We start from the raw sequence: 17,873 nt of genomic DNA, 5'->3' as shown, positions 1-17,873 counted from the left end.
TATATGTAAGTAAAATGTATCTATAATGATTTGATACTTGTTTATATTGACAAATGTGCTGTTTTAGACTGCAGTATTGTTCATTTAATACGCATATTTTGGTATCGGAGTGATATCAAGTAAATACGGGTATAGCTGATGCCCATATCGATACTTTTTATTTAAAAACATTTAAGAAGTAGAGTGGTAATTGTTTTGGGTGACACCTAGTGGTCACCATAATTCATTAAATTTAAGCTCATGAGGCAGTAAATTTAGTGATGCGGACACGTTTGTTACTGGATACTTCTTAATACGCTTCTGCCTTGGAGACTTTGTATGTGTAAGTAATATGTTTCTTTTTTTCTTTTTTTTCCCCGTGCTCTGTGTTGTGGTGCTTGCTCGTTCCTCTTGTTATCTTTTAACCTGCCCATTGTACAGCACTTTGGCTACCCCTGTGGTAAATTTTAAATGTGCTTTATAAATAAAGTTGATTTGATTTGATCTATAATGATTTGATACTTTATATTGACAAATGTGTAGTATTGTCAATTTAATACTGCATATTTTGGTATCGGAGTGCTATCAAGTAAATATTTTGAGTGATTGGAGGGTATAGCTGATGCCCATATGGATACTTTTCATTAAAAAATGTAAGATCATGGAATAATTAGAATTAAGTTGAAGTAGAGTGGTGATTGTTTTTGGCGACACCTAGTGGTCACCACAATTCATTAAATTTTAAGCTTATGACGCAGTAAATTGAGTGATGCGGACACGTTTGTTACTGAATACTTCCTAATACGCTTCTGCCTTGGAGACTTTGTATGTGTAAGTATTATGTATCTATGATGATTTGATACTTGCTTATATTGACAAATGTGCTGTTTTAGACTGCAGTATTGCTCATATAATACTGCATATTTTGGTATCGGAGTGCTATCAAGTAAATACGGGTATAGCTGATGCCCATATCGATACTTTTTATTTAAAAAAATGTAAGGAGTACAGTGGTAATTGTTTTTGGCGACACCTAGTGGTCACCATAATTCATAAAATTTAAGCTCATGACACAGTAATTTGAGTGATGCGGACACGTTTTTTACTGGATATTTCCTAATACGCTTCTGCCTTGGAGACTTTGTATATGTAAGAAATATGCAACTATAATGATTTGATACGTTTTTATATTGACAAATGTGCTGTTTTAGACTGCAGTATAGCTCATTTAAAAGTGCATATTTTGGTATCGGAGGGCTATCAAGAAAATACGGGTATAGCTGATGCCCATATCGAAACTTTTTATTTAAAAAAATTAAGAAGTAGAGTGGTAATTGTTTTTGGCGACACCTAGTGGTCACCATAATTCATTAAATTTAAGCTTATGACGCAGTAAATTGAGTGATGCAGACACGTTTGTTAATGGATACTTCCTAATACGCTTCTGCCTTGGAGACTTTGTATGTGTAAGTAATATGTATCTATAATGATTTGATACTTGTTTATATTGACAAATGTGCTGTTTTAGACTGCAGTATAGCTCATTTAATACTGCATATTTTGGTATCGGAGTGATATCAAGTAAATACACGTATTGGAGGGTATAGCTGATGCCCATATCAATACTTTTTATTTAAAAAAATGTAATAAGTAGAGTGATCATTTTTTGGGGGCGACACCTAATGGTCACCACAATTCATTAAATTTAAGCTCATGACTCAGTAAATTGAATGATGCGGCCACGTTTGTTACTGGATACATCCTAATTCGCTTCTGCCTTGGAGACTTTGTATGTGTAAGTAATATGTATCTATAATTATTTGATACTTCTTTATATTGACAAATGTGCTGTTTAGACTGCAGTATAGCTCATTTAATACTGTATATTTTGGTATCGGAGGGCTATCAAGTAAATACGGATATTTGGAGGGTATAACTGATGCCCATGTGGAAACTTTTTATTTAAAAAAAATTAAGAAATAGAGTGGTGCTTGTTTTTTGGCGACACCGAGTGGTCACCATAATTCATTGAATTTAAGCTCATGACGCAGTAAATTGAGTGATGCGGACACGTTTGTTACTGGATACTTCCTAATACGCTTCTGCCTTGGAGACTTTGTATGTGTAAGTAATATGTATCTATAATGATTTGATACTTGTTTATATTGACAAATGTGCTGTTTTAGATTGCAGTATTGTTCATTTAATACTGCCTATTTTGGTATCGTAGTGCTATCAAGTAAATACGGGTAGTGGACGGGAAACTGATGCCCATATCGATACTTTTTATTTACAAAAAAAAAAAATAAGATCATGGAATAATTAGAGCTTAATTTTTTAAATCATTGTTCGAATTAAATAATTACGGTATTTAAACCAAGCAATTTTTTAAATTGATTGATTGAAACTTGTATTAGTAGATTGCACAGTACAGAACATATTCCGTACAATTGACCACTAAATGGTAACACCCCAATGAGTTTTTCAACTTGTTTAAGTCGGGGTACACGTAAATCAATTCATGGTAAAAAATTATATTATATCAGTAATATGTGTCACTCATAAAACACAACAATATAAGACAATGTAACAGAATCAACAAAATTATGCAAGTATGCTCTTTATCATTTTTTGTGTAAAATGAAAGCAACAATTCAAAAATAACAGTTTACAACTTTGTTAACAAGGATATCAATTTAAGGGCTTTCGTACTCTTAATTGTTCTCCAAGATTTAATTGATAATTGTAACCCATTAAGCCAATTAGAAAATAAATCGACATTTATGGGGTGTTTACAACTAATATTTCTCTGGTCACTTCCGGTACGTGCGCAACAACAGGAAGTCGATTTGGGACAGCACTTCTCTGACAAAATACACGCTCTCTATGGAAGCGCGTGAATTGAGATGTAAATGTTTTTAAAAACTGGGTTGTGGTTTACAATGTTGATGTTGTGTGCCCAACTTGTCACTAGTTAGTTAGTGCACTCTAAGCTTAATAATACACCAATAAAGCGTATTGTATTGTTCTGCCTTTTATTCCCGCTCTTACTTCTTCCACTTCCTGGTGTCCAACACACAACACTTGTCCTCATATCCTGTGTCCCCCGCCCTTAAGTTTCCCTTACAATAATGCCGGTATTGTCCTGTGACCCGAGTAACCAATACACGACAGTCATTTTTTTTGTTTTTGTTTTACTATATATTTGTTTTTTATTTTGTGTGTGTGTTTTGTAATCTAGATCTAATGATCGAGGGAGTCGAGAGAGAACTTTGGTTCACGCTCCAATACAGTAGGTGGCGCAAGTGCACCTCTTGGGTTGAGTGCCGCCACCATAACTCAAGAAGAAAAGAAGAATTAAGGCTGATATATCTTACTCGTACACGTGTTGACCATGCTTTACGGATTTAGGTGGAAAACAGCCACAAACTGGACGTTTTTGTTATTTGTGTTACATTTCGAGTTGATGAAATGTCACGATAATATGAAGAAAAGAAAACCCGTTTATAGGATATAGTTTTTGTTAAGTCTAATCAGCAACATGCACAATCTATGGGACTGCCTCCATATGTTTTGTGTTGAACTTTTTTTTATTTAAAAAAAATGGATTACCAGTTTCCCCAGCAGCTTTTTTCTTCATACTACAACTGTGGACCACCGGACTTGACGCTGAAACATTGTGCTGGAAATTGGGGCAGCTACGATCGTGTCAGACTTCAGGTTGGTTTCTGATGGACAGTCGCGGTCAAAAGTTTACATACACTTGTAAAGAACATAATGTCATGGCTGTCTTGAGTTTCCAATAATTTCTAAAATTCTTATTTTTTTGTGATAGAGTGATTGGAGCACGTACTTGTTGGTCACAAAAAAACATTCATGAAGTTTGGTTCTTTTATGAATTTATTATGGGTCTACTGAAAATGTGACCAAATCTGCTGGGTCAAAAGTATGCATACAGCAATGTTAATATTTGGTTACATGTCCCTTGGCAAGTTTCACTGCAATAAGGCGCTTTTGGTAGCCATCCACAAGCTTCTGCTTGAATTTTTGACCACTCTTGACAAAATTGGTGCAGTTCAGCTAAATTTGTTGGTTTTCTCACATGGACTTGTTTCTTCAGCATTGTCCACACGTTTCAGTCAGGACTTTGGGAAGGCCATTCCAAAACCTTAAAGGCCTACTGACATGTGATTTTCTTATTTAAACGGGGATAGCAGGTCCATTCTATGTGTCATACTTGATCATTTCGCGATATTGCCATATTTTTGCTGAAAGGATTTAGTAGAGAACATCAACGATAAAGTTCGCAACTTTTGGTTGCTGATAAAAAAGCCTTGCCTGTACCGGAAGTAGCAGACGAGTAGCGTGACGTCACAGGTTGTGGAGCTCCTCACATCCGCACATTGTTTGCAATCATGGCCACCAGCAGCGAGAGTGATTCGGACCGAGAAAGCGACGATTTCCCCATTAATTTGAGCGAGGATGAAAGATTCGTGGATGAGGAAAGTGAGAGTGAAGGACTAGAGGGCAGTGGGAGCGATTCAGATAGGGAAGATGCGAGAGGCGGGTGGGACCTGATATTCAGCTGGGAATGACTAAAACAGTAAATAAACACAATACATATATATACTCTATTAGCCACAACTCAACCAGGCTTATATTTAATATGCCACAAACTAATCCCGCATAACAAACACCTCCCCCCTCCCATCCATATAACACGCCAATACAACTCAAACACCTGCACAACACACTCAATCCCACAGCCCAAAGTACCGTTCACCTCCCCAAAGTTCATACAGCACATATATTTCCCCAAAGTCCCCAAAGTTACATACGTGACATGCACATAGCGGCACGCACGTACGGGCAAGCGATCAAATGTTTGGAAGCCGCAGCTGCATGCGTACTCACGGTACCGCGTTGTGCGTATCCAACTCAAAGTCCTCCGGGTAAGAGTCTCTGTTGTCCCAGTTCTCCACAGGCCAATGGTAAAGCTTGACTGTCATCTTCCGGGAATGTAAACAATGAAACACCGGCTGTGTTTGTGTTGCTGCAGTCGGCCGCAATACACCGCTTCCCACCTACAGCTTTCTTCTTTGCTGTTTCCATTGTTCATTGAACAAATTGCAAAAGATTCACCAACACAGATGTCCAGAATACTGTGGAATTTTGCGATGAAAACAGACGACTTAATAGCTGGCCACCATGTTGTCCCAAAATGTCCTCTACAATCCGTGACGTCACGCGGAGGCGTCATCATACCGAGACGTTTTCAGCAGGATATTTCGCGCGAAATTTAAAATTGCACTTTAGTAAGCTAACCCGGCCGTATTGGCATGTGTTGCAATGTTAAGATTTCATCATTGATATATAAACTATCAGACTGCGTAGTCGGTAGTAGTGGGTTTCAGTAGGCCTTTAATTCTAGCCTGATTTAGCCATTCCTTTACCACTTTTGACGTGTGTTTGGGGTAGAGATGTCCGATAATATCGGACTGCCGATATTATCGGGCGATAAATGTTTTAAAATGTAATATCGGAAATTATTGGTATCTGTTTCAAAAAGTAAAATTTATGACTTTTTAAAACGCCGCTGTGTACACGGACGTAGGGAGAAGTACAGAGCGCCAATAAACCTTAAAGGCACTTCTTTTGTATGCCGGCCCAGTCACATAATATCTACGGCCTTTCACACACACAAGTGAATGCAAAGCCTACTTTGTCAACAGCCATACAGGTCACTCTGAGGGTGGCCGTATAAACAACTTTAACACTGTTACAAATATGCGCCACACTGTGAACCCACACCAAACAAGAATGACAAACACATTTCAGGAGAACACAACATAAACACAGCAGAACAAATACCCAGAACCCCTTGCAGCACTAACTCTTCCGGGACGCTACAATATACAACCCCCGCTACCTCAACGCCGCCCATCTCAACCTCCTCATGCTCTCTCAGGGAGAGCATGTCCCAAATTCCAAGCTGTTTTGAGGCATGTTAAAAAAAATAATGCACTTTGTGACTTCACTAATAAATATGGCAGTGCCATGTTGGCATTTTTGTCCCATAACTTGAGTTGATTTATTTTTGGAAAACCTTGTTACATTGTTTAATGCATCCAGCGGGGCATCACAACAAAATTAGGCATAATAATGTGTTAATTCCACGACTGTATATATCGGTATCGGTTGATATCGGAATCGGTAATTAAGAGTTGGACAATATCAGCATATCGGATATTGACAAAAAAGCCATTATCGGACATCTCTAGTTTGGGGTCATTGTCCTGTTGGAACACCCAACTGCCCCCAAGACCCAACCTCCGGGCTGATGCTTTTAGGTTGTCCTGAAGAATTTGGAGGTAATGCTCCTTTTCATTGTCCCATTTACTCTCTGTAAAGCACCAGTTCCATTGGCAGCAAAACAGGCCCAAAGCATTATACTACCACCACCATGCTTGACGGTTGGCCTGGTGTTCCTGGGATTACAGACCTCACCTTTTCTCCTCCAAACATTGATGGGTATTGTGGCCAAACAGCTCAATTTTTGTTTCATCTGACATCACACAGACAAAGACAAGACCTTCTGGAGGAAAGTATGTCCTCTTATCACTCTATCACAAAAAAATAAGAGTTCAATGTAAAACTCAAGACAGCCGTGACATTATGTCCTTTACAAGTGTATGTAAACTTTTGAGCACGACTATGTTTTCCCTTCAAACATGTACCGTAAATATTTGACATAATTGTTAATCTAATTGCTACTTCATGTCGTTAGCTTCCCATTCGAATAGTGCGCGATCTGACAGTCGATACCAGACTGATAACTTTCACTTGAAATGTTATGACCATTCAATAATTGTCACTAGTGCAAATTAACTACAAAAAACAACAATGTAAAAATAATATAGTTACATGTTGTGTAAATAACCGTTATTACAAAGTTCATGATTTGTGAAACTTTAAATCTAATTGTGAAAATATAATACACAGACACATGTAACATTTTGTAAGCCTGTCATCAAAAACCACTCTATATGGATTCCTCTAATCCTGACTAGATAACCGCAGACACTGAAGCTTCATAAAACACTGCTTTATTATGGACTGAGACTACGGTAATTTGATCCACATGCCCAAAGGGGTTGAAATGTTATTGCATTTTCAGAAATTGAATATGAAATGTGCCTTTATTGTATTTTCACAAATTGAATAAATATTTCATGAATCAAAAACGTTTTTATGAATGTTTAGGTTCCGTAAAATACTCCAGTCCATATGTGATAACGTTATAGTGCAGGGGTGTCAAACTAATTTTAGATGGGGGGCCACATGGAGAAAAATCTACTCCCAAGTGGGCCGAACTGGTAAATTCATGGGACGATAACTTAAAAAATAAAGACAAATTAAATAAAAAAATAGAACAAGCACACATTTACAAATCATAATGTTGTTGGGGGTTTTTTACACTTACATGTTGCGGTTTATAATTTGTCGTTATTTATATTTTCTGAATAAATTATGTGATAATGTTCATCAGTGAACTCATTGGTGTTAATTTTCAATCTATCAAGATAAAATTATCCATCCATCCATTTTCTACCTCTTGTCTCTTTTGGGGTCGCGGGGGCTGCTGGATTATATCAAAATCAAATTCCAGGATGTTATTAATGTAGTTTGATCATTTTCCTCGACTGATGTACTAACATCATGTGGTTTATTTTGTACATATGTAGCATCATCTACAAAGATACAAAGAATTGCTATTGCAACATCTAGTGGACACATTTAGAACAGCAGTTTCTTTCATTCGAAAATTTCAGGGTCATTTTTGTACTAGCAAACTCATCCCGCGGGCCGGATAAAACCTGTCTGCGGGCCTGATTCGGCCCTCGGGCCGTACGTTTGACACCCTTGTTATAGTGTGTTTTATGTGGACCACATGCCTAAAAAGGGCTAAATGTGCCTTTATTGCATTCACCAAATGGTTTTCAATATATTAAAAACTTTGTTTTTCCATTCATCCACCAATTTTCTACCGCTTATCCCTTTTGGGGTCGCGGAGGGTGCTGGAGCCTATCTCAGCTACAATCGGGCGGAAGGCGGTGTACACTCTGGACAAGTCGCCACCTTATGAATGTTTATTTTCCACACAATAATCCGGGCCAGATTTAAGAACTGTAAGGACAGTGTTTTGTGATGTGGACCTAGACTAATGTGACTCATTAGCCCAAAATTGTTAAATGTGCCATTCTTGCATTTTCACAAATATAACAAAGGTTTTATAGATCACAAACTGTGTTTTAACAATATTGAGGGTCTGTTATCTAGTGTGTATTTCATAGCTTAATCTGGCCCTGGAGTAATGTCTTCCACATGCTTAAAAAGGGTTAACAGTGGGTTGTTGTTTTTTTACAAATAGATAAAAAGTTTCACCGAACTGTAAACGTCATAATTCTTTACACAATGTATTTTTGTACATTTATATACATTTTTATTTTCTGTTGTTGTTTTGCGCTATTGGTGTCTGCTGTATTGACTATCAGCATCGCTTCATCCTCATTTCTCAAAGGTAAAAATATGAAAGTATTATTTTAGCAAAATGTACCTATTTATTCGGAGTATAAGTCGCACCGACCGAAAATGCATAATAAAGCAGGAAAAAAACATATAAGTCGCACTAGACTATAAGTCGCATTTTTGGGGTAAATTTATTTGATAAAACCCAACACCAAGAATAGACATTTGAAAGGCAATTTAAAATAAATAAAGAATAGTGAACAACAGGCTGAATAAGTGTACGTTATATGAGGCATAAATAACCAACTGAGAACGTGCCTGGTATGTTAACGTAACATATTATGGTAAGAGTCATTCAAATAACTATAACATATAGAACATGCTATACGTTTACCAAACAATCTGTTACTCCTAATCGCTAAATCCCATGAAATCTTATACGTCTAGTCTCTTACGTGAATGAGATAAATAATATTTGATATTTTACGGTAATGTGTTAATAATTTCACACATAAGTCGCTCCTGAGTATAAGTCGCACCTCCGGCCAAACCATGAAAAAAACTGCGACTTATAGTCCGAAAAATACGGTACACGTTTAATCCAATTTGTGTACTAATTTGTGTCTGTATATCAATCCGAGTGTGTGTATTCATATTTGCGTACGTGTTTTAAGTTGTCTGTCTGTCCCTAATCAGAAAGAGCCCCCGATAGGCTGTCACACGTGACTTTTGCGACACTTCTGCCGTGTACGATTTGAGCGAGCACATCCAGTTTTGGGAGCGCGTTATACAACATATGCATGCGCATTCAGAAGTGCATGTGTGTAATATAATCTGTGTATGAGGTGTGCTTACGTTTAACCAACCACTGCAATTTAAGCCAATCAGAAACAACGTGCAGCTGAGGTGCGTAAAAGAGCAAGGCCGAGACCCGCCTAACCTTGTTTCTGATTGTTTTAAATTGCGTAGTCTTCTGTGGTTGGTTAAATGTAGGCACAGTGGATTGATGACTTGGTCTGGGATTGGTTATTTTGATCACTCAATCAGAGATACTCAAACTACGGCAACCTGCGAAAACCAAAGTTCAATATTGTGAAAAAGATATAGAGTATTAAATGGGGAATGTAAGTGTGAGAAATATCAGGTGTGGTGTGTTATGTTACATTGCGTGGCAGCTCTGAGCAAGTGGTCCATCGCAACAGAATGGCATGATCAGTGGCTGCAAGGGGCCTACTAGTGGTGAGTATAAGGAAAGGCAATGGGGAGTTACAGACAGACAACTCTTTTTACACGGTCAAATCGCTGTACAGACAGATCGAAGTAACCAATTCTAGACCAAGCCATCAATCCACAGTACCTACATTTAAAGGGGAACATTATCACAATTTCAGAAGGGTTAAAACCATTAAAAATCAGTTCCCAGTGGCTTATTTTATTTTTCGAAGTTTTTTTCAAAATGTTACCCATCACGCAATATCCCTAAAAAAAGGTTCAAAGTGCCTGATTTTAACCATCGTTATACAGGTAAAAGCCAGTAAATTAGAATATTTTGAAAAACTTGATTTATTTCAGTAATTGCATTCAAAAGGTGTAACTTGTACATTATATTTATTCATTGCAAACAGACTGATGCATTCAAATGTTTATTTCATTTAATTTTGATGATTTGAAGTGGCAACAAATGAAAATCCAAAATTCCGTGTGTCACAAAATTAGAATATTACTTAAGGCTAATACAAAAAAGGGATTTTTAGAAATGTTGGCCAACTGAAAAGTATGAAAATGAAAAATATGAGCATGTACAATACTCAATACTTGGTTGGAGCTCCTTTTGCCTCAATTACTGCGTTAATGCGACGTGGCATGGAGTCGATGAGTTTCTGGCAATGCTCAGGTGTTATGAGAGCCCAGGTTGCTCTGATAGTGGCCTTCAACTTTTCTGCGTTTTTGGGTCTGGCATTCTGCATCTTCCTTTTCACAATACCCCACAGATTTTCTATGGGGCTAAGGTCAGGGGAGTTGGCGGGCCAATTTAGAACAGAAATACCATGGTCCGTAAACCAGGCACGGGTAGATTTTGCGCTGTGTGCAGGCGCCAAGTCCTGTTGGAACTTGAAATCTCCATCTCCATAGAGCAGGTCAGCAGCAGGAAGCATGAAGTGCTCCAAAACTTGCTGGTAGACGGCTGCGTTGACCCTGGATCTCAGGAAACAGAGTGGACCGACACCAGCAGATGACATGGCACCCCAAACCATCACCCAACCATGCAAATTTTGCATTTCCTTTGGAAATCGAGGTCCCAGAGTCTGGAGGAAGACAGGAGAGGCACAGGATCCACGTTGCCTGAAGTCTAGTGTAAAGTTTCCACCATCAGTGATGGTTTGGGGTGCCATGTCATCTGCTGGTGTCGGTCCACTCTGTTTCCTGAGATCCAGGGTCAACGCAGCCGTCTACCAGCAAGTTTTAGAGCACTTCATGCTTCCTGCTGCTGACCTGCTCTATGGAGATGGAGATTTCAAGTTCCAACAGGACTTGGCGCCTGCACACAGCGCAAAATCTACCCGTGCCTGGTTTACGGACCATGGTATTTCTGTTCTAAATTGGCCCGCCAACTCCCCTGACCTTAGCCCCATAGAAAATCTGTGGGGTATTGTGAAAAGGAAGATGCAGAATGCCAGACCCAAAAACGCAGAAGAGTTGAAGGCCACTATCAGAGCAACCTGGGCTCTCATAACACCTGAGCAGTGCCAGAAACTCATCGACTCCATGCCACGTCGCATTAACGCAGTAATTGAGGCAAAAGGAGCTCCAACCAAGTATTGAGTATTGTACATGCTCGTATTTTTCATTTTCATACTTTTCAGTTGGCCAACATTTCTAAAAATCCCTTTTTTGTATTAGCCTTAAGTAATATTCTAATTTTGTGACACACGGAATTTTGGATTTTCATTTGTTGCCACTTCAAATCATCAAAATTAAATGAAATAAACATTTGAATGCATCAGTCTGTGTGCAATGAATAAATATAATGTACAAGTTACACCTTTTGAATGCAATTGCTGAAATAAATCAAGTTTTTCAAAATATTCTAATTTACTGGCTTTTACCTGTATACACCCGTCCATTTTCCTGTGACGTCACACAGTGATGCCAATACAAACAAACATGGCGGATAGAACAGCAAGGAATAGCGACATTAGCTCGGATTCAGACTCGGATTTCAGCGGCTTAAGCGATTCAACAGATTACGCATGTATTGAAACGGATGGTTGTAGTGTGGAGGCAGGTAGCGAAACCGAAATTGAAGAAGAAACTGAAGCTATTGAGCCATATCGGTTTGAACCGTATGCAAGCGAAACCGACGAAAACGACACGACAGCCAGCGACACGGGAGAAAGCGAGGACGAATTCGGCGATCGCCTTCTAACCAACGATTGGTATGTGTTTGTTTGGCATTAAAGGAAACTAACAACTTTGAACTAGGTTTACAGCATATGAAATACATTTGGCAACAACATGCACTTTGAGAGTGCAGACAGCTCATTTCAGGCGCGCTAAGAACATATATTTTTCCACGATTTCAGCACTGAGGTTAACCATACCTAAATAGACACAAAATACTGCATTACACAAGACTACCCGAATGTACTCGAATGATTGAAAAAAATAAATGTTTTTAAGCTAAATTATTGGTAAACACAGTTTATGTATAATAATTTACGTAAAACCGCGAGTAATGAATAACGTTTTCATCAATTAATATATTCTGTAGACATACCTTCATCCGCTCTCTTTTCCTGAAAGCTGATCTGTCCAGTTTTGGAGTTGTCAGAATCTGCTTTGAGTGTCGCAGGATATCCACACATTCTTGCCATCTCTGTCGTAGCATAGCTTTCGTCGGTAAAGTGTGCGGAACAAACGACTGACCATTTCGTCGGCTTTCCCCACAGCCTCGTATTTTGAACAAATTTCGTCCAATTTCTTGCCACTTTCGCATCTTTGGGCCACTGGTGCAACTTGAATCCGTCCCTGTTCGTGTTGTTACACCCTCCGACAACACACCAAAGAAAGTGAAAAAATGGCGGATTGCTTCCCGATGTGGCTTCCCGATGTGACGTCACTATGTGACGTCATCGCTCCCAGAGCGAATAATAGAAAGGCGTTTAATTCGCCAAAATTCACCCATTTAGAGTTCGGAAATGGGTTAAAAAAATATATGGTCTTTTTTCTGAAACATCAAGGTATATATTGACGCTTACATAGGTCTGGTGATAACGTTCCCCTTTAACCAACCACGAAAGACACTACGCAATTTAAAACAATCAGAAACAAGGTAAGGCGGGTCTCGGCCTTGCTCTGTTGTTCACTATTCTTTATTTATTTTAAATTGCCTTTCAAATGTCTATTCTTGGTGTTGGGTTTTATCAAATACATTTCCCCCAAAAATGCGACTTATACTCCAGTGCGATTTATATATGTTTTTTTCCTTCTTTATTGTGCATTTTCGGCCGGTGCGACTTATACTCCGGAGCGACTTATAGTCCGAAACATATGGTACATGTATTGCATCATACATTGACAGATGAATGCTTCTCAAATAGTGGGAGAGAGCGCCCTACAAAAAGTCTAGTTTGTCTACTGTTTTGTTGGTTGTGTTCGTAAGAATGTCTTTGTTTCCTTTCTGGGTTGCAGGGCAGTTCTGCAACTCCCAGCAACTGGACTTTCACATCCAGACATCAGGTTAGAGGGGAGGTATGGTGTCACACAGAGCCAATACCAGTTCCGCTCTTCAGCCCCAAAAAATGTAAGCAGCTGAAAGAGGTGTCATTGAATTAATGTGATTACTTCTCTCTCTGTGATACAAAGAGCAGAGAAGAATCTATCCACAGAAAAGACAAACTGTTACTTAAATATTTTTAAAAAAGTCTGTTTTTATACTGTAACTACCTGCTGATGTTATTAGTGTGATATGATGTTAATTTTTTCCCATGGTCTGTGAACACACAGTGTCAGCAGAGAATGAGGAAGTGTGTGTTTAGGAGTGAAACACGGTGGGCACGAAGGAAATACTTGTTGGTATAAGGCCCGTTGTTAAGTTAAGTTAAGTTAAAGTACCAATGATTGTCACACACACTAGGTGTGGTGAAATGTGTCCTCTGCATTTGACCCATCCCCTTGTTCACCCCCTGGGAGGTGAGGGAAGCAGTGGGCAGCAGCGGTGGCCGCGCCCGGGAATTATTTTTGGGGATTTAACCCCCAATTCCAACTCTTGATGCTGAGTGCCAAGCAGGGAGGTAATGGGTCCCATTTTTATAGTCTTTGGTATGACTCGGCCGGGGTTTGAACTCACAACCTACCAATCTCAGGGAGGACACTAACCACTAAGCCACTGAGTAGGTAGTAGAAATTGTATTTATTTGCTGCAATGGAGGTGATAATTATTAATTTATGGAAGGCGCTCCACACTGTGTATGAACAAACACATTTAGCTGCTAACAGCGTTGGTCAGAAGGGATCGGCTTTTTTAAGGTTTAATATTCAAACAAATTAGATTTAATGTTTTTTTTGGGTTTTTTTTTTCTTAAATTCATAACTGCGTTGTGCTTAATGTATAATATTATTTTATCTAGATTATAGTTTTCCAAGAGTTTAATTTATTTCTATTTTCCATTTTAAACTTTCAGCCTTCCTTTGGTCTTCATCTCCTCCGGATCCGCTGGACTTCACGGAGCATGTGAGTCCGTTCCTAGATCGAGCTGCGCTACTTCGTGCCAACATTTTTCCTCTTTGATCGTCTCCAACAACCTGATGTGTGTGCAGATGCAGAACTTCTTCTTTGATCATTGCCAAGACGCTTTTGGGTGCATGAGTGAAATTCTGGGGAACGATTTGTATTTCAAGAAGGGATCGAAAAAGGTAAGTTTTGCCTCCGCGTTAGTTGGATTTAACACTAGTCAGATAAAAATAACTAATTACAGTTTTGGTCAAAGTTAATAGAGGTGGGAAAAAAATAATAGATTCTCCGATGCATCATGATTACCGTATTTTCCGGACTGTAAGGCACACTTAAAATCCCTTCTTTTTTTTCTCAAAACTCGGCAGTGCGCCTTATAACCCGATGCGCCTAATGTACGGAATAATTCTGGTTTTGCTTACCGACCTCAAAGCAGTTTTTATTTGGTACATGGTGTAATGATAAGTGTTACCAGTAGATGGCAGTCAAACATAAGAGATACGTGTAGAGTGCACTATGATGGCAATATGACTCAAGTAAACAACACCAACATGTTATTTGTTCCATAGAAAATATAGAACATTACACACGGCGCTCAAAAATCTATCAAAATGTTTTAGTACGACTTTGGTAAGCTATGAAGCCGCACCGCTTGATGGATTGTACTGTGCTCCAACATACTCGTATTAATATGGTGTGTGTATAAGGTAAAACATTATCTGGCGTTATGTTTCGCAATATTATGCAAAAGCAACTATTTTTGCCTTTTGGTACCTGCTGATCTGTATTTGAGATCTGCATAAGTCCTTAAAATGTGTGCAAGTCTGTGCCGACACTAGTCTATAAGCTTCTTTTTCTTTATCTTTTTGTTATGGGACATTCATCCTTCGCTGTTGTCATTTCTAATATAAAGTAGTGTAAAGTTCTTACTTATATCTGTCATGTAAACTTGCCATGAAAGCGCTAAAATAAAGCGGTGTAGTGAGTATACATTATTCACCCAAGGAACTTTAGTTATTAGAGAGTTTCGGTCTGACGTTTTTTCACGGGACACCATTTCCGGCGTTGTAATTGCACTGGTGAGCTATAGATGAGGAGCTGCTGCTCCGTTATTGATTTAAGTAAAGTCTGAATGTCATTAAAACAGTTAGCTCCATCTTTTGACACTTCTTCCACACCCGTCCTTGCACGCTACACCCCTACAAACAAAGATGACGGAGAAAAGACGCTGCTGAAGGTGCGCCACGTAAATAAGACCGCCCACAAAACGGCGCATCCTGTAGCGACGGTCAGAAAGCAGCTTGAAGTAGATCTGTAAAACATATTCTGAGCAATATTTTGACCAAAGAACCACCATTACATGTTATGTAGACCACAAGGAAGTGTTTTCCATTTAGAATAAAGTATTAATATGACCTCTTTAATGTGCCTTTTGTATGAAAATAGACCTGACTAGACCCGCTCATTGGCAGTGCGCCTTATATTCCGGTGCGCCCTATGGTCCGGAAAATACGTTAGATAAAAAAAATCAGGAGATACAATATTATCCACACAGTACGTACAGCTGGCTACAGCTTCTAGTTTGGCCTTGGGGGTGGAACTTCCGGTACAAGGGTGGGAAGTGATGTGGGTTGTGGGGGTGAAAGGTTGTGGGAGTTTACGCGGGGATAGCAAGACACATAGATTGAGCTTGCTGTTGGGGCGCGCTGCATTTTCTGAATAAGATACACTGGAAATCTGCTTGAGCCATCATTCCTTGGAATGTTACAATATGATGACGCAGATAGACAACACACTTCCTTAAGCCACAAATTTATGGTGACTAGTGAACATTCTGATTAGGGATGTCCCGATACAACTTTTTCACTTCCGATACGATACCGATATTGTAGCCTTGAGTATTGGCCGATACCGATATCAATACGATACGATATAGGCACGAATCATACATATATTTATTCCTTATTTTGTTGTGTGGAATGTTAGAAAAGGCTTGATAAAGTGATGTTACTGTTACTGATGTTGTAGTGTTAAAACAGAAAACAATAGTCAGCAAGAGTAGGTATAGGAAAAACTGACCCATTTATTATTAACCAATTGGTTACATACATTTTAACCTTCAACATAAGAGTATTACCTCAACAAATCCAATAAAAACAAAATGTTATATTTAAAGTGCAAAATAACCACTAACACCAACTTAATTATACAATTGAATAGAACATATTAAAAATAAATTAGAAGACCCTGAAAAATGACCTAAATAAATCCAATTAAAAAAAAAAAATGTTTTAAAGTGCAAACAATTCAAGTTCACTTCAGTTATTTTTTTACTGTCAGCATATGTTGGATATTATAGTTTTGTCTACAATGTAGTGGCGGCTAGGAATAATGTAGCGAGGTTCGAGGTGCTCCATTAAGCGTTTAAACCCGACATTACTCACCACCGACGGAGGCTGGTCATCAAGCACAATAAACTGGGTTATCTTTTCTGTTATGGCCATTGCCATTTTGCTGTCCCGTGGTAGTTTGTCACGTCTTGCAAAGCTTTCGGCCAGCGTGGGTTGCTGAAGCGAGCCGGAGGTTTGTTGCTTCGCCTTGCTGCTCTCGCGAAAATCCTCATGTTCTTTTTTGTGGTGTTTTTTCAAATGTGCGATGACGCCGATGAGTTTGCTTGTATTGAACCTTCCCGGTTCTGTCCCTCCACGGGACACTTGCGCCTGACAAATGTTGCATTTAGCGGCAACGTCTTTGTCCGAGTTTAGGTTAAAATACTTCCACACAGCCGACATCACTACACTTTGCTGAAAGCACACGCGTTGTCGTTGTTGTGATCACGTGGGCTGTGCATGCTGGATCAGAGACGCTCTTCTTCCGCGGCCGGCCCCAACGTTAATTAAGGGGCATTGCCGCCACCAACTGTGTTGGAGTGTGATCAAACCATAGTCACCTATTATAGACGTGCTGCAGCGGTAAATGGACAGCTTATATCGGAGCGCTTATATCGGAGTTTTTAGATTCAGTCCGATAAAATCCGATATTCACTTTTTTGGCTAATATAGGACTGATTTCCGATATTAATATCGGATCGGGACATCCCTAATTCTGATTATGTCAATGTACATGTACTGTGTCATGGAATGTAGACCGTACATGATGACTCCACAGAACACATGGGAGGCTAAGCCCAATGTGTGTTGGAGGCTAAGAATTTACACAAAGTTGTGTTGTGTATGTGCAGTGTCAACCAAGACATGCCGTAAACACAGGGAAGATAAAGCGCTTCATCGACATGCTGGATTTTCCAATGTGAGTGCCTGCACAAAGTGTTTTGGAATAAAAACAAACATCTGACGGTTTAATGACGTCACTCTTTCAGATGCCACAAGACGTATTCCTCCACAGCAGTGCAGGCGTACAGTGCCCTGCTGTCAGACGTCTTGCCAAATGTGCCGTCAGAGCTGCTGGGCTCTCTGTTGTATGAGGAGCTGACGAAGCAGAGGGACAGTCTGCTTTTTTCCGAAGAAGCCACAGGGGGCGCTCTTGACTTTATTCCATTTTCTGAGAGCGGAAGCTCTCAGCGGGGCTGTCTCATCTACCCTGGAAACCAAGGACTAGACCGCCTCAGTAT

At 39.3% G+C, this 17,873-nt stretch overlaps 1 protein-coding gene across 2 annotated transcripts in view; it reads left to right on the top strand.

Annotated features, from left to right (window-relative positions):
• Positions 1 to 3,314: 3,314 nt before the first annotated feature.
• The window catches only part of taf1c (TATA-box binding protein associated factor, RNA polymerase I subunit C), a 54,088-nt gene continuing 39,529 nt past the window's right edge, over positions 3,315 to 17,873 (top strand). For both annotated transcript variants that reach the window (XR_009817450.2, XM_061980741.2), the window contains exons 1-6: positions 3,315 to 3,699; positions 13,201 to 13,312; positions 14,193 to 14,242; positions 14,329 to 14,424; positions 17,484 to 17,551; positions 17,622 to 17,869. Coding sequence is in view for 1 of the 2 variants with exons in the window: in XM_061980741.2 (XP_061836725.2) it covers positions 3,583 to 3,699; positions 13,201 to 13,312; positions 14,193 to 14,242; positions 14,329 to 14,424; positions 17,484 to 17,551; positions 17,622 to 17,869 (691 nt within the window). In the remaining variant the exon portion in view is untranslated. The remainder of the gene's footprint in view (positions 3,700 to 13,200; positions 13,313 to 14,192; positions 14,243 to 14,328; positions 14,425 to 17,483; positions 17,552 to 17,621; positions 17,870 to 17,873) is intronic.

This window comes from Nerophis lumbriciformis, linkage group LG20, assembly GCF_033978685.3.
Source record: "Nerophis lumbriciformis linkage group LG20, RoL_Nlum_v2.1, whole genome shotgun sequence".
NCBI classification, from domain to species: domain Eukaryota; kingdom Metazoa; phylum Chordata; class Actinopteri; order Syngnathiformes; family Syngnathidae; genus Nerophis; species Nerophis lumbriciformis.
The sequence above is the reverse complement of the archived record's forward strand: the minus strand, read 5'-3'. Positions and strand labels throughout refer to the sequence as shown.